Source organism: Streptopelia decaocto (genome assembly GCF_964273445.1).
Source record: "Streptopelia decaocto genome assembly, chromosome: 6".
NCBI lineage: Eukaryota > Metazoa > Chordata > Aves > Columbiformes > Columbidae > Streptopelia > Streptopelia decaocto.
Window position 1 is genome coordinate 1,383,283 of NC_138660.1, and position 26,529 is coordinate 1,409,811.

The 26,529-nt window shown below is 45.2% G+C and overlaps 1 protein-coding gene across 2 annotated transcripts; it reads left to right on the forward strand.

Moving 5' to 3' along the window:
* The first annotated feature begins 42 nt into the window (after positions 1-42).
* On the forward strand, positions 43-26,529 carry GMPS (guanine monophosphate synthase). Of its 2 annotated transcripts, none has more exons than XM_082056943.1 (16): positions 43-239; positions 6,374-6,555; positions 10,032-10,146; positions 11,731-11,828; positions 12,819-12,922; positions 13,947-14,140; positions 14,467-14,632; positions 15,672-15,823; positions 16,505-16,678; positions 18,235-18,340; positions 19,380-19,495; positions 20,251-20,376; positions 21,393-21,508; positions 22,890-23,020; positions 24,299-24,471; positions 25,970-26,529. In XM_082056943.1, the coding sequence occupies exons 1-16, from the start codon at positions 213-215 to the stop codon at positions 26,069-26,071; spliced, it is 2,082 nt and encodes a 693-aa protein (XP_081913069.1). In that variant the 5' UTR covers positions 43-212; the 3' UTR covers positions 26,072-26,529. The 2 variants fall into 2 exon arrangements, with proteins under 2 accessions (XP_081913069.1, XP_081913070.1); XM_082056944.1 differs by lacking the exon at positions 43-239 and adding an exon at positions 5,710-5,860.

Consider the following 26,529-nt stretch of genomic DNA (forward strand, 5'->3'; position numbering starts at 1 on the left):
CACACACCCCCAAACCCCGCGCTCCGGCCCCGCGCTCCGCCCCTTCCGCCGGAGCGGGGCCGGGCCGGGCCGGCTCCTCCTCCCGCGGCGGAGGCGCAGCCGGGCGGCATTAGCTCATCGCGGCCGCCGCTCTGCGCGGCCCTTTCTTCCCGCTCCCCGCCTCGGGGCCGCTTCCCGCCGCTCGGAGCGGGCGCCGCGGCCCGGCAGCCCCCATGGCGCTGTGCAACGGAGACGCCAAGGTCAGTGCCCGCGCTTCCCTCCCGCCCGGGCCTGCCGGGCGCTTTGTGCCGCCGCTGCCGGGCCCGGCCCGGCCTGGCCGCCTCGGCCGGCGGGCACATGGCGCGGCGGGCCCGGCCTTTCCCCGCGGCCGCCTCCCGGGGCTGCGGGCGGCCCTGCGGCGCGGAGCGGGCCGGGCGCGGGAGCGGGGCCGGGCGGCCGCGGGGGCCGGTGTCCGCCTGTCCCGGTGTCCGCCTGTCCGCTGCCCACGGCCCCTGCCCCCCCGCCGCTCTGCCCGCGCTCAACAGCGGTAGCGCTGAGAAAATTAATTCATTTAACAATCTGGGTTTTGGTGTTTCTTTTTCTTTTTTTAAACGTTGGCCCGTGGTGTGGCCGAGCCCGCCTGGGCCGGCTCTGGTCGGTGTTGCCGGGGTGAGGCTGAACGGGGGTCCCAGCAGCTGCCCAGGTGCTGGCTTGGGCTTTACATCCAAACAGGAGCCGTAACTCCTTCAGCCAACTCGAGAGAGAAGTTGGTTCGTTTAATTGCTGCAGGTTTGCTGTGCAGGGGCTGCTCTGCCGTCCTCCCGGTGACCCCCGGGATCCCGCTGCTCCCCCAGCGTCCCCCGTGTCTGCTTTGCAGCGAAAGTGACAAAGATGATGTGTGGGGGTGTCGCCCTTGCATGCCGGGGGGACAAAATTACTCTTGTGCCTTCATGAAATTGATGTTTTTTCTTGATAATGCAACTTCTGAACCAAAACCCTGTAAGTTGTCTCATGCTGCTTCTGTAGTAAGATAAAAGCCTTGTCCTAGACTTTTAATCTAGTTTGCAAGAAAACGTGACTCTGAGGGGTTTTTTTTTAAATGCTCAGTTGGTCGCTGGTTAAGTTTTCTGACATGCTTTTCCCTGGCCATAGACACAACCTCCTTTCCTGGCCGGGGCTGCTCTTGGGCTCCTTTTCTTATGGTGGTGGCACCCAGCGCCAGCTGTGCCATGTGAGGCTGGTCCTCTGTGGCACCCAGCGCCAGCTGTGCCGTATGAAGCTGGTCCTCTGTGGCACCCAGCGCCAGCTGTGCCGTATGAAGCTGGTCCTCTGTGGCACCCAGCGCCAGCTGTGCCGTATGAAGCTGGTCCTCTGTGGCACCCAGCGCCAGCTGTGCCGTATGAAGCTGGTCCTCTGTGGCACCCAGCGCCAGCTGTGCCGTATGAAGCTGGTCCTCTGTGGCACCCAGCGCCAGCTGTGCCGTATGAAGCTGGTCCTCTGTGGCACCCAGCGCCAGCTGTGCCGTATGAAGCTGGTCCTCTGTGGCACCCAGCGCCAGCTGTGCCGTATGAAGCTGGTCCTCTGTGGCACCCAGCGCCAGCTGTGCCATGTGAGGCTGGTCCTCTGTGGCACCCAGCGCCAGCTGTGCCGTATGAAGCTGGTCCTCTGTGGCACCCAGCACCAGCTGTGCCCTGGGAGGCTGGTCCTCTGTGGCACCCAGCGCCAGCTGTGCTGTATGAAGCTGGTTCTCTGTGGCACCCAGCGCCAGCTGTGCTGTATGAAGCTGGTCCTCTGTGGCACCCAGCGCCAGCTGTGCCCTGGGAGGCTGGTCCTCTGTGGCACCCAGCGCCAGCTGTGCTGTATGAAGCTGGTTCTCTGTGGCACCCAGCGCCAGCTGTGCTGTATGAAGCTGGTCCTCTGTGGCACCCAGCGCCAGCTGTGCCCTGGGAGGCTGGTCCTCTGTGGCGCCCAGCGCCAGCTGTGCCCTGGGAGGCTCGTCCTCTCCTCTACGACACAGCCTCGCAGGAAATGGGTAATGAGAGTGGCTTCCGTGGGGGGCCGGGTCCCAGCAGCCATTGGAAATCCACGTGCGGCTTATCAAAATTTGTCTGCGTTATTAACGGGTTGGGCAGAATCTTGTATCAATCTCAGGGATTGCCAGAGTTTGAAGGAGTTACTCTCCTGTTAGACTTGGAAATAAAATATGAGTAAGCGTTCTTATACCTGCTTAATTTTAATACCACAGGGAAACAATTAAACTCTTGTAAAACCTGTGCTGGCTTGAAAGTGCCAGATCAAGGCTCCTGGTTTAGGCTTGTCCTAAGTTGTGAGTGTGGGTGAGAGCTCAGGGCTGAGCACTGGGACAGAGGGGCTGCTGCTGCAGACTGGGCTCTGCCAGGTGCTTCTGGGTACCCCAGGATCTGGCTGCTCTGTATGTTAATGTGCCTTATAAATTACGTTAATGAAAATCCTGTGAGTGTGTGGGTGTGTGAAATGCTGAAAAATTCCCTGGCTCTGCACAAGTGGGCTGTTAGGAACCTGTAAGCTTAGTTTAAAGCGCTAGGTAGGTATGGAGGGATAAGGCATGCGGTGTCCTAAGCCGGCAATGCAAGACTGGTGGCAGATCTCCTACCACAGCTCATTATAGAACTCATACATTTTTTTTGGTCACAAAAATACCTGGAAGCTTTTTTACTTCCAGCGGTACCAAGCGGTAGAGCTGAAACGCTGGCTCGAGGCCGACCCTGGTTCAGCTCATTTAAATCACGGGTCACCCTGAAAACCACATCATACGTGAAGGATTCCTACTGTGAATCAGTGGGCAAATGGCGGTCTGGAAATAAAGCGTTTTCATAGCGTAATTGCTTTGTTTCATCAGTTGTGGAGAACAGTAGGAATCCTTCATGTATGATGTGGTTCACAGGGTGACTTGTGATTTAAATTAGCTGAACTTAGGCTTTTTCCCCCATTTTTCTCTTGGGGTACACAAGTTCCATTCTGGTTTTAGTCCCACTCTTGGGACATCACAGTGTTGCCTCTGCTCTGTCCCATCGCCTGAACCGCCTTGGACGGCTGTCAAACCAGCTTCGACAGAAGTTCTCAAAAAGAGCAAGTTCTCCAGATTTTTGTGAAAATGGACAAGTCTAGTTATACCCCACTGAGGGGAAAAAGAGCTTTTATTAGAAAGTGGAGAATCGGGGCTAGGAAGGGGTGCTGGCTCCACAAACCCCGTCCCTGCAGGGCTGGGCTGCCTGGGATCCTCTTCATCTTTCTCCTGGCACACCTACGATATACAAACACATGAGCTAAACTGCCGTGCTGGCTGCACATTAACAGCATCTCTTCCTTTTTTGATTGTATTAAATGAAGTTTCCCTTGTTAAATTCGCGTTCAGAATCTCTAGCCTTGGAACTGTGCCTTTAGGTAAATAAAGCCAGATCCTGTACTGACTTACTGCCTTTCTCCTTCTTTCTTCCCGTGTGGTTACAGCAGTGTTTCTGTTGGGCTCTCTTCAGAGCTGGACCTGCTTAGAGTTGTGCTTGAGCTCAAAAGCAAAGCACGAACCCTCCTGTGGCACGGTCGGTGTGGTGAGTCGCCAGTTGCCTCCCGGATGGGGCTTTGCTGGGGTGTGCGCAGGGGACGTGCTGTGAGGACACCGGCCCCGGAAACCAACAGCGCCCTGTGTAGTACTGGGAGAAAATGATTTCAGTCTGTAGTTTAAGCCCACGTCTAAGGGAGCAGCGAGTTATTAGGCCACCAATTGAATGTCTGGTTGTTTTCTTTCCTCCGGTGAGGTGCGTGTTGCCTTGCTCGTCTTGCATCTCCCCATAAAGAGATCTGTGTTGCTTGATGGATGTGGTGCTTTTACTGGATTTTAGCCCAGATGCCATTAGCATCATCTGAGGGAAAACCGTCTGAGCTATGATTAGACACTGGCTTTTGAGATTTTGGGAGGGTATTAATGGACTCCCAGTGAAACTCGGGCAATGAGCAATTACTTGAAGACTTAAACAGCCATCTTGCAGGGCCACATAAACCATTACCAAGTAATCGTAGTGCTGATCTGTGAGTTCCTGCGGTCGCTGTGCAGGATGATGCTGTGCTGGGCAGGGATGGATGGGTGAAGGGCTTGGCCAGGTGCTGGTGCCAGGGTCGGAGCCTCGTCCCCTTCATCCGTGTGACAAAGAGGTTGGTGTCACTGTCCTGCTTTTGTTGGGAACTAGGCAAGGTGCAGGCTCGTTTGAGATACAGACCTACTTGTGCTGCCTTAGGCAAGGTTTCTCAAACAATTGCTGTTGTAACTTGGAGCTCTTTTATTCTCATAGAATCACAGAATCATTTAAGTTGGAAAAGAGCCTTAGGATAATTGAGTTACCCCAACCCCGTCACTACCCCATGTCCCTGAGGTCATCTGTTCAACCCCTCCAGCTGAACTGATGGCAACAATATCTTGTTTTTAGTATTTTTTTGCTGTAAAATGTAAAAGCTGCCCTGACAGACTTGCACTACTTGCTTATTACTTGGCGTTAGGGTCCGATGTCTGGCAGGCGGGACCCGTCCGTGTGCCCGGGGCTCTGGAGGGTTCCACTCGTGTCCTACCTGTGCTCTTGCAGGTGGAACTTCAGCCACGAAGCCAAGAGGGCTGCAGAGTTCTGGCCCTTCATGGTATAAGCTACAGCACACGTGCTTTGGAATAATGTAAGGATTCTAATAAAAAAGCAGCGCTGGAAGGAGTAGTGCTTGCCACAGGATGAGATCTGTAAAGAGTAAGGACGTTGGTCTTTCTCGCAAGAGCTGCTAATTTAGAAACCACTAGGTGAAAATGCCCAGAATTACTCCTAAACTGATTCTCTCCTTTCCTCTGGAAGGGAGGACAGTTCCGGTGGCCTCTCTCCATCTGACTGGGGTTCGAAGGGGCGTTTGCTGCTGGAGGCCGCTCTCCAACACGTGTGCATTTTGTTGTGTAACCCAAGACTGAAACATCATTAAGAGCGTGCTCAGCTACCGGCTGAAGAAATTAAATTAAGTAACTGATTCTAACCTGGATTTAGCGCTATTTTTTCTGCTTGCATCCTTTAATTCAGATAAAACCTTTTCTAGCTCGTGTAAACTTTGGACGTTTCCAGCGCTCTTGACCTTCCTTGACTGGTTTGAAGGTGGTGATCTGAGGTAGAAAGCTCCAAGGCTCCTTTGCTGTGTGTTGGTTGGGGAGGAGCAGTTCTCCTGCCGTTCTCCTCCAGAACGACCCGTGGTTGATGTGGGGATGATGATCTGACCCCCGTGGAAATCCCGTGGCTGCTTTCCCAGCCTGGGCAGCGGCGGCGGGACCTCCTGCGAGCCCGGGTACCAACATGCACACAGCGCTAACCCGCCAGCGTTGAAACGGTCCTGAGCTTCAAGACGTGTTTTGAGGCAGTTTGCCGAAGTAAAACCCTTCGTAGTGTTTCCTCCATCAAATCCCATTGGCAAGGAAATAGTGTAAGCTTTAAGTTAAGGGAAAAACACTCCCAAAGTAAGACATTTGTTTAAGCAGCAGAATTTTTTCTGCATCAATTTCTGTGTGTCTTGCAGTGTGGCTGAGTGCATGTTCTTCCTTGAAGATCCTCCGATAAGGACACTGCCATGGAATAGCTGCCTCTTTTCACAGCTTCTTTCTTAAAAATAAGAAATCTGTCCTTGCCTTTTCCAGAAATCTATTTTGGATTTAGCTGAAGTTGGCCAACCAATTCAAATGCAATGGGATCAGAGAGAACCATTGCTTTGTTCTGATGTGCAATCTGCTTGAATGTTGTATTCAACAATCAAGGGTTTTTTTGAAAAATCATTTTAGCAGAGGCATTTGTTCTCAATTTCCCCTTTTTATTCTGTCCAGGAGGTAATGGTAAGTGCAAGCTTAGTGTATGAGGCAACATGATGGGAAAAACATTTTTCTTCTGCCTTTGCACCGTCCTGTTTTGCAGGAGCAAAGGGCACATGCTTTTAATTAGCACAGGGTGTGCTGGGTCTCATATGGAACTGTAAAATGGAAAAGCTGGGGTGGCTGTAGTGGTGAACAGGGCATACGACTTCCTATTTATGGAACACTCTGCCTTCATTACCTTAGTAGCATTTTTCTTCCTCAGTTTGTACCCTGTTTGGTTTTGGGGATGTCACGTTTGTGTGGCTGCTTGGGAGGGATGTGCTGTGTTAATGTGCAGTCCCTTCATCTTGCTAATGCATCTGCTGCTCTTTATAAACTTGAGGATTTTTTAATTTAGAAGTTTCTCTGCTAGCCTTTATTTTAATTGTAAATTAACACACGTAGGCAAGCTTTGCAGCTGCTAGTTGTTTAAGAGATGTGCCTTAGAGCCCTGCCCGGTGTCACACGAAGCGCTGCCGTGGGTGGTGTTTGCAGGCGGAGAACGCCGGAGGAGAGCTCAAGGATGGGCAGCACCACTACGAGGGAGCCGTGGTGATCCTGGACGCCGGGGCGCAGTACGGCAAAGTCATCGACCGCCGCGTGCGCGAGCTCTTCGTCCAGTCCGAGATCTTCCCGCTGGAGACGCCGGCCTTCGCCATCCGAGAGCAGGGCTTTCGGTAGGTCCCGCCGCGGCGCCTCTGCCCGCGGCTTCTGCTGGTCTCTCCTTTCTAACAGCGGCTGTGGGGTTGACAGTGCTGGAAATTGCCTATTTTTTTAATGTGCAAAAGCTCTCGTTGTAATGATGGAATGTTGCATCTGGAGTATTGTGTCCAGTTCTGGGCCCCTCAGTTCAGGAAGGACAAGGAGCTGCTGGAGAGAGTCCAGCGCAGGGCAACAAAGGTGATGGAGGGAGTGGAGCATCTCCCGTGTGAGGAAAGGCTGAGGGAGCTGGGGCTCTGGAGCTGGACAAGAGGACACTGAGGGGGGACTCATTCCTGGGGATCAATATGGAAAGGGGAGTGTCAGGAGGATGGAGCCAGGCTCTTCTGGGTGACAACTAGTGATAGGACAAGGGGCAATGGGTGCAAACTGGAACACAAAAGGTTCCACTTAGATTTGAGAAGAAACTTCTTCATGGTGAGGGTGGCAGAGCCTGGCCCAGGCTGCCCAGGGGGTTGTGGAGTCTCCTTCTCTGCAGACATTCCAACCCCCTGGACACCTTCCTGTGTAACCTCATCTGGGTGTTCCTGCTCCATGGGGGGATTGCACTGGATGAGCTTTCCAGGGCCCTTCAACCCCTGACACTCTGGGATTCTGTTGTCATTGCATCCTTAGCGAATCCACAGAAACTCCTGAGTTTTGCTGGGGAAACTTGTGCAGCAATATAATTTTTGTGTGTTTGCTTCATAACGCCCTAATGTCAGTTCAATCCTTTCTATTTGTCAGTATGATTTAGGAGGTTGCATTCTGAACATGTGTCTGCAAAAAATATGAAAATATGTACCTGCAAAAATGTTGATGCCCTTGCTGTTTTACCTGTTAAACCAGGGTAGCTATTAATCAAGAAAACATTAGAACTTGAAAACTAGAAATCATTAGAGACCCTACGTGTCAGTCGGGTACGAATCCAGAAATACACTGCACGTCTGCTTGTTGGCTGTGCCTGGCCACAGACCAGACAGTGGTGCTTTACTGCAGAGTTGTCTTTTTCCAATCAACTGGTAAACAGTATATTTTAGTAAGTCAAACAGGTACTTGTTGATCTCTGCTGAAAACACCGAGAACAGAAACCCCAGGATCTGTTTGATGTATCAGTAGCTGTTGTGTGAAGAATTTCTCACTCAGAAATGTTCTGAAAAACACATTTTCTTGCCAGATCTTGTTTATCATTCTCCAACAATCGAGTCTTTAGAAGATGGACATACCTGATTACTGGTTTAAAAAGAATTCCTGCATCTCCTGTGTGTAGGACTTGAGGTGTGGGTCATGGTACTAATGCTGGTTTATCTCAGACCTGTGCTGTTTTGGTGCGGGTTTGTGATGGAAAGACCTTTTCCCCCTTTCTTTTCACAGTTGAAGGTTCTTCAAAGTCTCATGGTTAGACCCGTTGGACTTGCCATTCCAAGTAATTGCTCTCTAAAACGTGGCAGAACCTTTTCATTCAAAAAGTCACTTCTGGAGGTTAAGGTTGTGGTTTCGGGTTATCAGTTACCCAGGTTGGTCAATAAACTTTGTGTCCACAACATCGGTCAATCATTTGCATTCAGGAGAACTCGACAAATACTGACACCAGCCATTGGGCGCTTTGATTCAGTGACCGCTGTAAAAATGAGCTTGTGGCTCTACCACAAGATTTGGATGTATTACTATATTCCACATGTCATGGGAATAAGCAGGTTTCGTGGTGTCGAAGGTGGACTTGAGTGAGCTGAGGAGCTTCGCTTTGGTCTCTGCTGAAGTTCAAGACAGGCAGTGAGACTGAACATTTTCCTGAATTGTATTTAGATGTTGTATTTAAAGAGCCAACTCCTCGATTTTTCCCAGCGACAGAACAAATGTCCAGTGCCAAGTTTCATCTGAATGTGACATAAGAGTCAGCAGTTTCCACGGAGTCCTCCCGGTCCTGGGCTCGGGCTCTGCTGGTGTTAGTCCGAGCTCTGGCGCCAGTCCCAAGCTGGGGCTCAGTGCCTGTTTTTTACCCTGTAGTCCATTGCAAATAGCCTTTCCAGAGCTAGGTCAGGCTGTTTTGGAAGCGGTTTAAGGTAAACCAGAACGAGATACAGTCATACCAGCGCAGGAAGGTATGTAAGAAATTACAAGGTGTTGCAATAAAGCTTTCAAAATCTACATACCATGCTAGTTTTAATTTCTCCCAGACAGTTGAGAAGATGCTGATTTCTCTCTCTCCCTCAATTTACAACTGTTTTTTCTTAACACTTTGGCAGATTGAATAACCTTTCTGTGTTCTGTGGGATTTTAATTGGTATGCAAAAAAAAAGCAGATTTTAAGACTCTAATTTTTGAAAAAGTGTATAACTATTTTGACCTCTCATAAGAATGTTCAGTTTGTAGGTGGGGCCATATTTCCTTTAATTAATATTAAATAGTGTTCTGCACATATGGCACTTAAGCAAATGCCTCTGCAGGTGGAGTTATTAGAAGCAGTAGTACCACCAGGCATTAAGAATTTGAAGGCTCTTTCTAGCAGAATCTGTGTTTAGGAAACTTATTGTGTCTCTGACTTGAACAGAAGTGCCTGTACATGGACGGCGAGGACCAGTTGTTCATGGGCTTATTACTACATGATGATTTCTGCCCGTGGTGCAGATATTCCAAGTGCACTGCTTAAAAATGGAAAAATGCTATTTTGTCACTACTTGCATGACAAACACTCTAAATAATGCTACAAGTTGCGTGTGCAATTTCTCTCCCGTCCAGTTTTGCATTTCTCGCACTGGAGAGGTTTGATGTTCTCTGTGAAATACACAGTCCGTGAGTCCAAGGTCTGGTGGTCAGTCCTGGCCGAGGCCAGAACACGTTGCCCAGCAGCTGCTGCTTCTGCAGGTCACGCTCCTGCAAATCATCCTGGTGTGCAAAGGTCTCTCCTCCCCTTTGGAAAGACTTGATTTTCTGTTACAGTGTCAAGTATTGACTCCAAACCATCAATGCTTGCACCTATTGGACTTGTAATTCACAACCTGTTGGTAATGCCATCACACTTTGGAATCGGGTGGATTAAGGGACATTTTTTCAGCAGCTCTAGAAATTGGAGAGTCTGGTTTTTGAACACAGCTCCCCTCCAGGTGGCACAGACATCACAGAGTATATATGTATATATCTCTTAATGCCAATACTCTGCATTTGATCCCAGCCATCTTACTTCTCTCATAGCTGACACTTGGCTATGAGGAGTTTAAAATGCAGTCACTTTTTAAGATGGCTTGTGTTTGTTTAAACTGATCTGGTAAACTGCTGGTTTTGACAGCTGTAGTGTAGCAAATTTAAGCTATATGTTAGGATATCTGTATTAAAATATATCTTAGAATATACAGAGTTCTAAGAGTATCATAAGACAATGTCGATGTTTAGAGCAAATAGATGTTAAAGTAAACGCTATATTCGAGTTAGTGTTTTCTTTATCTTTTGTCTGCAGAGCTATCATTATATCTGGAGGACCAAACTCTGTGTACGCAGAAGATGCCCCGTGGTTCGACCCAGCGATCTTCACAATAGGAAAGCCGGTTCTGGGGATCTGCTACGGCATGCAGGTGCTGGCCACAGATAAGTGTGTCTGCAGCCGCCTTCCGGGCCTCGTTTCTGAGCCCAACTGAAGATGCGCTGCTAAAGGACCTGCTTTTCAAATATAAGCAGCATGCCACGTGTGCAAAAGATACTTTTAAAGTGCTAATTGGTAAACTGAGCATACTGTGTCGTCTTCTCTTGGCTCAGCTGCCTCAATAACATAAATGGTTAAGTGCTGTGAACTGAGTTCACGCTGCTTTTTTGGTCACAGTCAATATAACACGGCAGTCACTGATTCTGCCTAGCTGCTGGTGCAAAACGTGTCCCTCGTGTAAATAAGTGAAATAGTTTTGGTTTTCAAGTGTGGAATGTTTGTAGCATAGTTGTTAAGAGCGTTTAAACCCTCGTGCCCCCAGAACACGATGTGGCTCGGGGCTGGCTGGTGACCCGCGGGATCTGCTGTCCCAGCTGGGGAAAAACAACCTTCCAAGGAGACAAGGGATGGATTAGATGCTGCCGTGCATCTTGTTTGGTTTTCCAGGGGTAGTGATTTCCTAGGCCTTCAGAGGCGCTGAATAATGGCTGGAAAACTCCTTTACAAGGGCTGGGAATTATGGAAACAATGTTGGCACTCCCTGTTCTGAAGGGAAATGTGCGTTATATTAAAATATGCCTTCAAATGCCAAGCGGATTGGAAAGCACATGAGCTAGCCTCAAGCAGGGGAGTTCCTTAAGGCTGACTTCATGGCAACTAACCAAGTGTGTGTTTTAACACACTACTGCTTCATTATAAAGGGTTGAAATCAGTCAGGTACAATGAGTATAACATCAAACTGTGTCTAAAAGGAAGGTTTAAATCTCTGAGAATGAAAGTAGTTGGAAAGTGAGACTCTAATAATACTTTTTAAAGTCACCAGTTACATTTGTAAGGAAGACAAAAATCTTTATTTTGAGACTTCTGAAATGCAAAGTGCAGATATCAAACTCCAAAGGGCAAGGCGAGGTTTTAGAAAAGACACTGGTTGAGAATTTCACTGCTCTGATACAGCAAGGATTATGAAGAGTCGCAAAAATAACAGTAAGAGGATAGACTCAAGTTTTTGACTGGTTCTCCAGAGCTGAGGAGCCAGATCTTGCGAAGTTTAAGCCTATCTGATGGCCTTTAGCTGGAGGGTAGATGAATCAGATTTTTGCTCAGCAGCTTAACTGTTTCTGTGATAACCAGCCTCGGGTACTCAGCTGCCTTGTAGAGTGGCCGTTCATAAGTGCAAGTCGCTGTACACTAAATCAATGTATGCTATTAAATGTGCATTATTTTGCAAATCTCTACTTCTTGTCTACTGCTCTGGGTTTCTGCTGCTCATTGTGTGCAGCTGCAGCCCCAGATATACTGACAAGGCTGGCAAAAGGGAGCAAGCACACTACAGAACAATCATTAATTCTGAGGAGAATTCTTACCCTTTTGCAAAGTTATATATTGAGTATAATCAGGAAAAGCTGTGTTGGTAGGTACTAGAGGGCTAGAGCTGCTGTCAGCCACAGGCAGATTGAGGTGTAAAGTGGCACTAGATTTTGCGGCGCTTGCTCATGTGATGTTTTTGCCTTGACAGATGATGAATAAGGTGTTTGGAGGTACGGTGCACAAGAAGAGTGTCAGAGAAGACGGGGTGTTCAGCATTACTCTGGATAACACGTGTTCACTGTTCAGGTACGTAGGCATTCAAATTATCAGAACAAGATTGGAAATACCAGTCTGGAAATTGGTGGCTTATTATAAAGAAAATAGTGAAATTGCACCCATGCTAATTTCTAATAAAACCTGCAACACATACCTAGGCGTAACTTCTGAATTGACTCTAGAAATGCAGATATATTTGCTCGGGATATTGTGTAAACCCTTTGTTTCGAAGCAGAACGTCCTCACTGAGGCGCCATGGAATGTTCCGCAGCACGAGGAGCTCGGTGTTGAGCCCTTCTCCCCCCGCTGTGCCCTGTGTTCCTCTTGTACTGGCTGCGCCCAGCCCCGCTTCCAAAGTTAATAGGAAATCTGAGAGCATTTGCTTTCTACCTTCCTTTAAAATCACTTTGTGATGTTTTATAAAACCGTGATAGTTTGTCAATGCCTCTTGAGTTCCTTGTAATAGTTCAACTAGTTTACTCATACTCGCTGTCCCGATTTTATTAACTTTCCCCTGTGGGGCTATTGCCGAGCTTTATACCGTGCCTGAAGTCTGAGGTCCCCAAACTGTCCTGAAAACACTTAGGTTTGAGCAAGAAAACGTCATTTTATTGAAATAAAAAGCAGGACTCCACTATCCTATTGACTGAGGGTGACGCTGCTGTCAGAGAGGGGATCTGTCAATATTTACCAAAAACCCCCAGACAACACAACCAACAAAAAACAAAACAACAAACAAAACAAACCAACAAACACAAAACCCAAACCCTTCTGAATCAAGATAAATCGCCTTTTGCATGAAGGATGTATTGTACAAGAACTTAGGCAGCTTCCAGTGGAGTGGAGGCATCTAGGAGCTGGAGGTGACTCTTTTTGGGAAGAAAATCCTGCGTGTATGTCAAATGAGCCTGGTCAATCAAGATGTGCTTTAATGGGATCCCTAAGGGCTTCTCTTGGAAACACAGGTGGTTAGGTCTTGGTTCTTTTTCTGATTGATTCTATTTTTTATTCTGTGCGTAGGGGCCTTCAGAAGGAAGAGCTTGTGCTGCTCACCCACGGGGACAGCGTGGATAAAGTAGCCGATGGATTCAAAGTGGTTGCGCAGTCTGGGAACATTATAGCAGGTATTGATTTGATACTGAAATTGCCTTTTGATAGTGTTCATTAAAGGAAGCTATATGGCAGACAGTGGTTAGACCCAAATGGGAACAGACTGTCTATTATTTAATTGCCAAAGAAGTGAATTGTTTTTAACGGTTTCTGGTACATGTTTACTTGTGTGTTGTGCTGTCCTGGAAACAGAAATAGACATGGAAATGAATGGTCCTGGTTTGATACTGGTCATTTAAGGAAAACTTTATTGTTACAATTAGTTATTTCACAGTATGCACGTGTTGTTTCTGTTTCAAATAAAACCTTGTGTGCTGTTAGGTCAGGGGAGAGGAAGACGTGCCGTAGTGTGCAGCGTAAGCACTGGTTGGGTTTTGCACTGTAATAGTACAAGTCAAACACTCTTTAATTCCTGAAGCGTGATTAACTTGTTATCGTATTGAATATTGTTGCATGAATGTTCAACTGAGCAAAAATAATGTCGGTACTGAAAGCAGCATTTCAGACACATGGATTGTCAGAGAAGAATGCAGGACCTTGGAAATGTGGGGTTTGAAAGCTACTCAAATTATTGAAGGGAAAGAGCCTCTTTGGGTCGCTTTCCTTGAAGATGGGAGACCTGAAATTGCTGAGTTGATGAGCCGCTTCCTGACATCTCCAAAGCATTCACCTGCTTTATTTTAAATCTTTCATTTAAAAAAGAGCACCAAACCCCAACCCTTTTAGTGTGGGTACAACTGTGTCAACGTGGCTTGGTCGGAGGGTTGTATGAGGTATCGTGGTGAGGAAAAATAATAATGTGATTTATTTCCTATTTTCACAATGGTTTTCTTAGGATGTCGGAGTGTTTTCCTTGGTTTCTGAGGGATTGCGTGTTCTGGATATGTAACAGTACCCTTGGTCTTAATCTTAACCAGAATCCCGGTGATTTGTGCCAAAATGTGGCAGAATAAATCGCCCCAAAAGCATATGCTTGGCTTTCTTGGGTATTTCCCGTTTCTTGTTTTTTGTCACACTCGTTTCTTTGCCCCAACGAAGGCATTGCAAATGAGTCTAAGAAGCTGTATGGAGCACAGTTCCACCCTGAGGTCAGCCTCACCGTCAACGGCAGGATGATCCTGAAGAACTTCCTGTACGATATTGCGGGCTGCAGCGGGACCTTCACCGTGGAGAACAGAGAACTCCAGTGCATTCAGGACATCAAGGAGAAAGTGGGCTCCTCAAAAGTCCTGGTAAGTATATATATGTATATATATACCCTGGTAAGTAAGGCTTCCATTAAAGCCCAGAGATTATTTGCGAAAGCCTGACAGAAGCACCGACACTGAAGAGTTACTCACATTAGTTTGAAAAATGCAAAACAGTCATGATTTGGGTGATACATTAAAACAGAATTTGTAAAGTTTGCTCAACTTACATTGACTTTTCTTCTGAATCATTGACTGTAAGTCAGCAGATTCTCATGGTTGTATCCGAATTGTTTGTTAAAGCTTTCCCTGTAGACAGCCGACCAAATGTGTGTGTTTGGTTTTTTTACCTTTTTTCTCCTCATTCTTAGGTTTTACTCAGTGGTGGCGTGGACTCGACAGTGTGCACGGCTCTGCTGAACCGAGCTTTAAACCGAGACCAGGTCATAGCTGTACACATAGATAATGGATTCATGCGCAAAAGAGAGAGTCAGTCGGTGGAGGAGGCGCTCAAAAAGCTTGGGATTCAAGTTAAAGGTACCGTAGTTTTGTTAGAAATGCCCGCCACCACTAGTGACTTGGCCAGTCTCCTAAAATGCACATGTAGTGTTTTGTTTCATTGATTTGATCTTCGCAGTTCTCAGGCCTTACACACCAAAGCACGGTTGCTAATTTGAAACAACCCGGGCCTATTCACGACATTTCAAACCTAAAATATTAAGCCCAACTTATTTGATCGGTGCAGATAATGAACTGACCCGTGTCTCCTGTTTCTGAGGGCACAGCGCAGCAGCGGGATGTGCCTCAGTCGCTTTGCTGGTGGGCGAATCATCCTGCGCGTTTGGTTGCGGTTTCTGCAGCAGCCTGGTTGCCAGTCCTCCACTGGGACTTGAGTTCTTGTCCTTATTCTCTTTCTTTCTAAACTGTGAGCTCATTTGGGTGATGGAATGCTCTTACAGCCAAAATTACTTTTTGAAGTCGCATGCAGGTTGGGCTGCAGTATCCTGGTGCAGCAAAGTCTGAGCTCCGTTCTACATGTATCTTTATTTTTTAAAAATATTTGTACTTTTTGGGGGTTTTTTTAGTGGAAAATCTGTCTTGCAGCCTGCAGACCGATAAACCTGTGCTCTGACAGAGGAACAAATGGAGGGAATCCCTTTGCAAATGCTCCTTCTGTAGGTTGTGCAGTTCAGTGCTGGTAAAAGCTGTCAAAGAGCCTCCCTCTAAATTAAGAGGCATAAAGTACCGTGAGTAAATAGCACATCATTTAATTTCAGTTGCAGAAAGGCCTTGGGGAAATACTGTCCTGTAAACTACTTAAATAAATCAAGTAAATTCTAATCTAAGAGGAGAAGCAAGAGCTGACCTTACCCTCTAGAGTAGGGCTAATAAGAGAAATAGAGTGCTTTTGCTACATTAATTCTTGAGGTATTGAACAGACCTATTTAATGCAGCTGATAGTTAAAGGACTCGAAAGATTTTTCTTTAAAAAGCAATAGAGTGAAAATCATATTTTTTCAAATTTGCATTAAAATCTTTCCTGACTTTGGTAACGAATTCCTGTGATTTCCTGCAGTGGTGAACGCAGCTCATTCGTTCTACAATGGTACAACAACTCTGCCCATCTCGGATGAGGACAGAACTCCACGAAAAAGAATCAGCAAGACCTTAAACATGACCACAAGTCCGGAAGAAAAAAGAAAAATTATTGGTGACACCTTTGTTAAGGTAATATTTATAATTAAAATTTGTTAAGGTAATGTTAGTAATTATTTGTTGGTTGTGTGTTTTTGTTTTGTCTTGGTTTGGTTTTTTAATTATATGATTTCTAGATAAAACTTCTAGGTTGGACTGTTCCCTTCTGAAGCGCTGTGCACCCAGATCTTGTAAGTTGTGGATGCCCTAAATAAGTCATTTGTGTGTTACCCTGAGCCTAAACTTTTTTGACAATCAGCGGTTACAACGCTGTTCACAAGCATTGTAATAGATCCACCATCGTGTTTGGATATACAATATTGTTTATGCAACAGCAACAAATGGCCAACTTTCCGTGTAATGTTTTTTCACCAAATGGATGGGTAGCCCGAATTTGGACGCGTTTCCGTTGCTTTGCTGCAGATGAGCCGTTTTCCATCTGGCAGCTCCCGGTGCTGGTGACACAGGGAGAGCAGAACGTTTAGTGAGCAGTGATGTTCCTGTCGTCTGAAGATGCTCTTTCCATGTGCTGTTCAACAAAATACGGGTTTACAGGACTATTTCAGCAGCGGGCTGCTGTCATAAATACTTTTCCTGGTTGTTTGTGCTTCTGCAGCTCAGAAGCATTTGTTGAGCAATCCATTATCTTCCTTTAGACTTTTGACAACCAAAAAGTAGATTGGTACATTTTTCTCCTTTCTCTTCATCTTCTAGATTGCCAATGAAGTTATCGGAGAGATGAATCTGAAACCCGAAGAGGTTTTTCTTGCTCAGGGCACGCTCAGACCTGATCTCATCGAAAGCGCTTCCCTTGTTGCAAGCGGCAAAGCTGAAGTCATCAAAACTCATCATAATGACACAGAGCTGATTCGAAAGTTAAGAGAAGAGGTAAAGGAACACAAGGATGCTGGTGTATCCTTCTGGTTCTCAGACGTGAACCTGCGTATCAAAAATGAACAACTTTGATGTTTTGCTGCTATAACTGTCTTGTGTTGATGGGGCCCATTCTTATGAGGCCATTGAAATTCTGTTGGAATATGTTGCAATTTATTACACTTCTTTCTAGTTGCTACAGTCTCAAAGTTGTCAAAATCATTTGAGTATTGTCAGCACTGAATACTGAGGAAGATGACGACAGATTGAACATGGATTTATTCGGTGTGAATGACGTTGCTCACTGTTTTACTCCTTCCCCTCAAACCAAACCCGTGTTGTAGTAAGGAAGCAGAGCAAAACCAAACACCTTTAGCAGGAGAGTAGTTTCAGACTTCTCAGACAACTTTATTCTGGTTCAGGTGGAACTCCTGGTGTAACGGGTCACTTATTCCTTCTGCTGTGTCCTGTTCTGAACACTAGTCGATGAGTAACCTGTAGGTATTGATGGTCCAGATCTGGCATATTGTGGATTCAGGCAAGAGCAGTGGTGGGGCTTTAGTGAAAAGATAATCAGAGAGAGGGCCAAAATTCTCCTCTTGAACCTCTTGTAGCATCCAGCACTGCAAACGCAGTATTATCCTCTCTCTTGAGAGAGAATAATACATTGAAGTGGGTTGAAATCCAGGGATAGTTCCTCCGGGTAACTACAGGGATGAGTTCTTTCTGTTCTTGCGCAGCTTCGGCATCACGTTTCTAGGTGCCTGGTTAAGGTGCTGGGCTCTCTGCCAGCAGTAACTGGTGGCACACGGTCTGTTTGCCAGTTGTCAATTTAACAACTGCCAAATCTTAATGAAACGGCCCAGTGTGGACATCTATGGGTGATGACCAGAGCTTCGAGGTGATGTGTACACAGGCGGTTGAACGGTGTGAAGATAAGCAGCCCCCGTCCTGGCCCTTTGATTGTAGCCCAGATTGGTCTGTTTGGTCCGAAGTCCAGAAAAGCTTTTCAGATCCTTTTGCAGTGCAGAGAAGTGCTGTCGTATGAAGCAGATGTAGGAGACTTGCCTTTTCTGACATCAGAACGCAAAGTTCTCTGACTACTATAAAATACTCTTGAGAATGAACCAACACAAGATATCACATAACCCTGTTGAAAGGTGCTCAGTTATTAGTAAGTGCGCAACTGCAGCAGAGACAAGGGACTGTTTGTGATCCACACTTGTGATGTTCATCACTGTGCAAAGTATTTTCAGTGCTTTTAGAACATGTAGCGAAGACAGGAAAGGTCTGAATTGGTGGAGGCAGAGCCAGCTTGACCTTAGAGCTGTATTTACACTGATTGAGCCATTGATGCTTCTGGTTCAAACTTGCACTTTCTTGCCGTATCCTCTGTCCTGAAACCATTTTACAAACCCACCTTCACATCTCCTTTTCTTTTCAGCGTTCATGCGGGAGGTGGCAGCTGATGGGAGCAAAGCCAGCCAGCCTGACTGCCATAGCCTAAACATTCGAGGCTTTTTGTTTGAATACGTAAGCTGGAGAGTAAATTGCTTTTTTCTTTTGTTAAGGGTAAAGTAATAGAACCACTGAAAGACTTTCACAAAGATGAAGTGCGGGTGCTCGGAAGAGAACTCGGTCTCCCCGAAGAGCTGGTTTCGCGGCATCCCTTCCCAGGTAGGACCTGTGCTCTGTGCTGCGTCCTGAGGGGCTGTCGGTCACGTTGGTGGGGTTTAGAACATGCTTCACCTGCATAATAATGTTATGTTGGAGCGTAAAACTTACATCTAAACAGAGGAATAAAAAATGGTTGGATTTATTAATGTTTTTTCTTAAGCAGAATCTTTTTTTCAGGAAAAGAGCATTTGAGAGCAGCTTTATGTGTAGTGGATTAAAGGAAAAGTTTTATAATGGAGTTTGCTTTTAGTTGTATTTGTTTCTTTTTAGTTGTATAAGCCAAAGCAAGAAGTATCAGTAAAGTGCAGCTGAATGCTGCCAGAGCTGTCAAATGTATCTTACTTGAAATAACAGTCTGTATCTACCTGCCTTTCTAAGGGGTGTTTGCTGTTTTGAAAATGATGTTTTCTGCTGATATTCTCCATGGAATCAAAGTATATAATAGAGCGAAGTCCACATGCTTTCAGGAGGGGTATTTTTGTGTCCATGCATTTAAAGCTGTGCTGCAGGGTGGGCGGGAGCGGCTGGCAGAGCGCGGAGGCTGCTGTGCTAATGCACCCGCACCACGTGAAACGCAAGGAACCAGCTGCAGACGTTTCCAGCGAATTACACACACTTTGTGTTGAGTGGCTGAAGGTCAAAGAGCCTTCGGGGGTCTGTAAAACCAGCGGAGACTCAAGTGTGCGCTATAAGTGGCTCTTTCATCCCAGCTGCCCAGCAAAGGGGAGGAGGAGGCTCCTGTTGGCTTTGCTTTGCTACCCACCGCACTTCATCACCACTAACTGCTGCTTTACACAACCATCCGCTTTAAGGTGTAGATAAATAACACTTAAATGTGCCAAGCAGTTTAATCCAGAACAATATTTGTTTGTGGTTTGTTTTTTTTTGGTCTTGTAAGGTGTTAAGACAATTAAAGCATAGATACAATGGCAAAGTCTAATCAATGATTGACCTCCTGTTCCAGATGTTGTCACATATTTTAGATTAAAATTGGCTTTTTTGTTATGTAGTATAATGTTTTCTTGCCTTCGCGTTGCAGGTCCTGGTCTGGCAATCAGAGTGATATGTGCTGAAGAGCCTTATGTGTGCAAAGACTTCCCCGAGACAAACAACATTTTGAAAATAGTTGCAGATTTTTCTGCAAGTGTTAAGAAGGTAACAACATTGCGAAGTCCTAATATGCCTAAAAGAGTAGTATGATCATTCTGTGGTGGTCTGCAATGAGGTTTAAGCTACTAGTTTCAAACTCCTTGCTTGTGCTCTTTAAGGAGTAACGCGTTCCAGTGCAACTCACTTGAAACCATTGAGTATAGCGCAGGAGAATTTTTTTGCACTATAACTGAGGCAAATATTTAAGCAATTTCTGGAAAATGCAAGTTTCATGTAGTAAATAAGTTTTGTTTTAGTTAAACTTTGTACAGATGGGGATTTCTGGAGATTTTCCCCTCCCTGAGATAATTGTAACCTCCTCAATTTGCATTTCCTGACAATCCCTGAATGTCTAAATGAAAGCACAGGAGTGAGGAACTAGTGCTTGCCACATGTCCTGAACAAAAACATCACATTTTAATTGATGATGTTTTAGTTCTCAGTCTCTTAACCGTTATGACCTTCATGATTACTATAAGCTCACAAAAAAGACAAGTATAGCTTTATGAAAGAGAGGATGAGCATAGGAAAAGAGGTTCAGCTTAAACTGTGTGCAGTCCAATCCAATAAAACTGCCTTTGCTAAATTTAGTTATTAAATTAAAGAGGTTTTTTTTTTTTAAATAGTTCCAAGGGGTAAATGCGGACTAAATTTAAGCAATCAGCTACTTAAAATGCCAATAAAATAATTATTTATAAGTTGTGTTTGCATGCTTGGGGGCTTTATTTAATTAAAATGTATTTTTCTGCATCGTTGCCCAGCCACATACTTTGCTCCAAAGGGTCAAAGCGTGTACAAGTGAAGAAGACCAGGAGAAGCTGATGCAGATCACCAGCCTACATTCACTGAATGCCTTCTTGTTACCCATCAAAACTGTGGGAGTGCAGGTAAATGGGCTCATTCCAGGGCTGTTCTGAAAGCCGCTTCCCACAGCGCGGCAGCTGCACTGGAGTGCAAAACGCTGCTTTACGATTGAAAATAAAGGGCTTGACTTGAGAACGTAACCTTCAGGTGACTGGGAGAGCTACATTATTGTTGGTGCAAAGGTGTCAAGACATCTGAATAGGCACTGGAGCGAATGGCAGGTGTGGTGTTTGAGGATATCATTGACGCTGAATAATTCTGGTCACATATGGGCAGTTTCTTCATGACTTCAGAATCTCGTAGACCTCTGCTGTATTCCTCCTGCCCCCTTTATGGCTGAGAAGTCCTGGACTGAGTTGGTCAAAAAAACCCTCTGCTTTTTATACTGGAGCATGCTTGTTGCCCTTTCCTGCACTTTTTGGAATGGTGCTGTGTCCTTATCCTGGTCAGGAAAGGAGCCAGAGCAGGCGGGTCAGGGGACGGGAACACTCGAATCTGCACCGTGACAAAGCGATCACCAAACGCCGAGCTGGCGTTCTCACAGGATTGTGTGCACTAACTTGGGAGATTTCATTACTGAGTAGTCGTGGCTGTAAACTACCTGTCTTTGTTTTATCAGTATTGAATTACACCTTGTATTATCAGCTGTGTGATCTTGTGGGTCTCTTCTGAAACTCCGTGCAGTCAGCTTTTCGTACTGTTTTTAATAGCAGTGTCATCAGCAGATTTCTACAGGCTCTCTTCAGATGGCACAGTCAAAATGCCAATACACAATCAGCCCCTGTGCTCAGGTCACCTTATCTGAATCTTTCCATTCTGAAAATTTTCCTTTTAATATGCTCTTGTTAGCTCACAAGAGGTCTATCTTAGTCTGTATTTTATCATTCACTTGCTATCTCTCCATGTACTGACTTCACCAGCTCAGGGTCTGATAAATGTTGGCACAAAGTATGGTCCTGTAGCCTACGGGATGAACGGGAAGGTATTGTGAACTATTTTGGCAGCAAACCGTGTTCAATTATTATTTCTTTAATTACAGGGTGACTGTCGTTCCTATAGCTATGTCTGTGGCATCTCTAGTAAAGATGCTCCACACTGGGAGTCTCTTATGTTTCTCGCCAGGCTCATTCCACGCATGTGCCACAACATAAACAGGTCAGTGTTTGCAGTTGTGTTTATTTCTGATGATCTGCTTCATGTATGGACATTTAGCATACACAAGCATTCTCTTGTTTATTCTACGCTAGAATGGTTTTATATGCATCATACAGAGGTTGCAATTACACAATAAATCAAAGCAGGTTGTTTCTGGAATTACTAGCTTGAAAAAGAATTGATAGCCTATCTCCTCAGTTTTATTTTTAAGCACTTGATTAGATGATATCCAGTGTAACTTATGCAAAATCTTTTTTGAAAGTCTCCAGGCCTGTGGGTGAGTTGTGATGTCTTGTGGGCTTTTTTTGCTTTGTGCCGAAAAGGGAATTTACATGGAACTGTCGCTTCTAACAGCGCACAGGAAAGCTCCAAAGATGGGCACTTTAATCTTAATTGAGCTCTTTGTGAATATGCATTTTTGAGCTACTTGATTGAATAGCTTTTCTAGCAGCTGAAGCTGCTTAGATATTAAATCAGTTCTGGAGAATGCATATCATCCTTGCCTGGCTGCAGACTTTGACGAAACTGCTTATAATTGCTTATAGCAAAACCGCATTTTGTCACACAAGTGACACCTACTGCAAGAGGTATTATTCTTAAAGGCGAGATCTTGAATTGCAAGATACTTCTTCAAACTAAATGAGAGGGAACAAAAGAAGGTATAAAATCAGGATTGCGTGTGCAATTTCCAAGTATGTGCTGGATTTACAGCGTTGCTCTCTTCTTAAGCTCTGGTGGGTTTAATCCTGCCCACAGCTCGGGGTCTGTGTGCAGCATCTCGTTGCTGTGCGTAGGGATGCACTGAAATAGCTGGTGTTCTGCCCAGCTGTGCCCGCAGAGCTTGTGTTACAAACAGAAATACAGAGTGGAAAGCTCGTGCATTCTTCTGCTTTGGATTGTAGACAAGTGTTCTTGGTTTGTATCTACAAACTCAAATAACTTGTGTGAACATGTTGTAAGTCTGTGTGTGAGGCCCATCAGGCGATATTATGCTTCGCTTTTTGTTCTGCAACATATAAAACACAAGGAATGAGATTGAAACAATATAAAGCTGATATGACTGGTTTGAATGCAGAAGATAGTTTATTACAGCTCTAGTTATGTAGATTTTTAAATCGCTATGTTAGTGCCCTGTGATGAAAACACAGCCATTCATTAACAATAGGGTTTACTATTTACTATTTAATGTTATTTTTTGGTGGTTTCCTATTAAGAGCGAAGATAGAAATTGCAAGCACTTATTAAGCAGCTTTCTCAGAATAATCTTAATTTTTACTGGCATCGAAGTAAAATTGAAAAAACAGCTTTTTGTGGTAGCACTGAGTTAGTACTTCTGTTTTTCCCAAAGGATTATGCTCTTGAATAAGTGTTTGTTTTCCAGAGTCGTGTACGTGTTTGGGCCCCCGGTCAAGGAGCCTCCCACGGACGTCACCCCCACGTTCCTGACCACGGGCGTCCTCAGCACTTTACGGCAAGCTGACTTTGAGGCTCACAACATTCTCAGGGAGTCTGGTAGGTGCTTTGCCTCATCCCATGAGTTTCACAAACTGCTCCAAAAAGAACAGTTAACCAGCTGAAAGTCCATGGAATCCTTCTCTTTGCTGGTGAATCCTTCTCTGTGCCGATGATCTCCATCATCAGCGTTTACCTGAAGTGAAGAAACGTGACGTAGTTTCTAAATCACGGTGGAGAGAAGGGAGCCCGGATAGTACGTTTCTAATGGTGGTGATGCTCATGACCTGTGGTGAAAGCTGTATTTGTAAACCCAGCCACGTCGGGCCAGCAGACCGTGGTTCTTCAAACCACCGGATGATTTGGTGCATGGGCAGAGTCTGGGAATATAGTAGTTCTGAGGTTCAGCCTATTTTCTTATTTTATATTTTAAAATTAATTACATTTGAAGGTGTGATATGATACACGTGGGAAGCAGTTTGTCAGACTTGCCTGTGTTTAAATGAAGTGAAAGGATATCTCTCTTGGAAAACGCATGTTCTGTTTGCAAGGTTGCCATAACAGAATTTGTACAAAATCAGCCTCAAAATGCTGAGGATAACACTGTCAGTTACACTTGTAAAGCTGTAGATGTGTCTCGCTAACTTTTGGTGACATGTGGCTTTGTGTGAATGAATCGCTCCCAAAAATAAGATGGGAATTAGTTAGTGGAAAAGGCTCCATGTGCAGGCAGGTGAGATCCTGTGGCAGCGCAGCCTGCTACGCACCCAAATACCACACGTTTGGATCATTTAAACCACAAAATTAGGGACTCTGTGTTGGCATTCAGAAGAACACATTTAAAAATAATAATAATAATTAAAAAAATGATTGTCTGGAGTTACCAATCAACCACCAGCAACAGGGATGCTGAGAAGCTTCCTCTTAAATATGTTGAAGACACAGAGATACTGGTGAACAGCTTTATTTGGCTTGATATGGGAATAGATAAAACCTCATGGTTATGTTATGTTATGTGGGAAGGAAGGCAGATTTTTAACTTGCATTCGCAGGGAATTACAGGGCTAATGGAGATCATCTGGTTTTGTTCTGCATGCCTGCAAGGGTGTTTCAAGGGGCAATTTGAGTTGTTATACACACCGCCAATTACATAATTGTATAACCAGTGTGATCTTCTGAGGTGTGATAGCAGTAGGGAAAAGATCCCGGAAGATCTAAGTGTAATAATAATGTATAATAATATATAGTTCAAAGTACGTGTGGGAAATTCTGTGAAACTTCTATCACGTTTGTGTCTTCAAACCGAATTAACGCACTTTGCGCTACTGTTTTCTGAAGGTTATGCCGGAAAAATTAGCCAGATGCCAATAATACTGACACCGTTGCATTTCGATCGGGACCCCCTCCAGAAACAACCTTCCTGTCAAAGATCCGTGGTCATTCGAACTTTTATCACAAGCGATTTTATGACTGGTATTGCAGCAACTCCTGGTAATGAGGTTCCAGAAGAGGTAATGTGCATTTTCAGGTTTCTTTTCAACATGACCGATTATCAAATTGCCGATGCCTCATTTTGACTTTCTTCCCGCTCTCTTGGTTCCTTGTCCTGACTTGGATTTTATGGCCATTTTTTTTGGCTTTTTCGTAGTATTCGTTAGGAAGAATGTGATGGTGTTTGGGGAAAAAACCTCACAAACTGAGAAGCTGGCAGATGGGTACGAGAAACCTGCAGGCTTTCCAACAGAACTGAGCCAAAGCGCCATCAATTAACAAAGAACGAACAGCCCAGCTCTTCCTGGGATTTTGAAATTAAGCTTTTGCGTTAGTAATTGGAAATGTCCTGACTTTAAAAAATGGCCCTTGATCCCCACTTCTGATTTTACTGAAACCTGCTGTTCGACATCTCAATGTGCTGGTTTCTGAAAGGATTTAGGAGTCAAGTCCAGGCGTATTTTTTGGGGAGACTTTGTGTCCAGGTTCAAGTCCTTGGTCTCTCTGGGAATGCGCTGGGGATGAGGAGCAGGATGGGCTTTTTTACACACATACTTTCAAAGCATATAGGCACTGATTAGTAATTGTATGTAACTGAAGTTTGCCACTTTAAGGCAGCCCGTCCATTTAAAAAGAAATTATTCAAGGCTAAGTTACAATATGAACTGTTCCATTATACAGAATGAGGGTTCAAGTTTGTGTTCAAAACAAAACGAACACCAGAAAAGCCACAACCAAACAAAACCCCCCATGTTCTTCAAAATGTAAAACGGTCATTTTAAGGCTGAGTAATAAAGTGGTAACGCAATAGAAGAGATGGAAAATACCTGGATTTATGAGAAAATAATCAGATTTGATTTAAAATCTTCTGTGTTTTTCCACGGGGGGCAATGCATTGATTAATTAATGCTTGCACTGTAGAGCAGTGTCGGTGGCCTTGGTGTGAAGCGGGGCAGGGTGAAGCTGAACTTCTAAGGATCAGCAAATTCTCATCTAGAATATTTTGCAAATGTGAATTGGGTGTGAACTCTGGAGAAAAACTCTCAGTGGAAACTCCTTTGGATGCCATTTTTGGGTTTTTTTTGGTGTGGGGTTGGGTTTGTTGTTAGAGCTGCCTTTCTGTTTCAAAAGGGGTCCCAGTGCGAGCTGGTGTCCTGTTCAGCGGTTCAGCTGGAGATCACGGCCTGAGAAGACTCTGCCAACAATTGACGGCAACACAACAGCCAATGTTGCCCCTCAACTTTCAGTTTGGAAGCTGAGGAGTTTATTATCAGGTTTATTATCTGGTTTATTATCAGGGCCAAACATCAGCACGTGTAACTGCAGATATCCTGAAACCAGAGGTTTTCTCGAAGCTGATTTTATTTCTTAGTTGGTGGTCATATGCTAATAGCTACAGGCTCTTTCTCCCCTGTGTGTAACACAATTAGTGTGAACACAATTCTCCTCTGTTAAGCTTTTCTCAGGTCTGTTTTACATGCTTTCTTCTGACGATTTTGTATTTTTCCTCCGCAATAGGTTGTGTTAAAAATGGTGGCGGAGATCAAGAAGATTCCTGGCATTTCCCGGGTGATGTACGACCTGACATCAAAGCCGCCAGGAACGACGGAGTGGGAGTAATTAACTCTTTTTCTATTGAAGTACTGTGTGCAGTCGAAATCATATCAGAAACCATTCCCAGTGTTGACATGCAGTACTGTGAAAGAGTGACTGGAGCTGCTACATCGCATCAGATTCCTCTCCGGGAGCAGAGCCCTGCGGTTAAGAGCTTTGCTGGGGATGAGAAGGAAGTGAGGCTGAGGATTTGTACGGGTAAATAATCATGGCAGCGTTGCCGGTGCGCAGACAGATTCCTCTATTCCTCTTGCTTTTGCCTGTGTCTTACCCATTCTTCCTCTTTCCCTGTTTTATTGTTGACTGTCATTTCAATGTCTCTTTTTTTTGTACACTGTGTACAAGGAGGCAGTTTATTTTACTTCTACCCAAAGCATTGTTACAGCCTAAAAATGCAAAATGAATTCTTTGTGACCAACTGCTTTTGAACGGATTTATTATAAATAAATATTTTGCCAAATGGA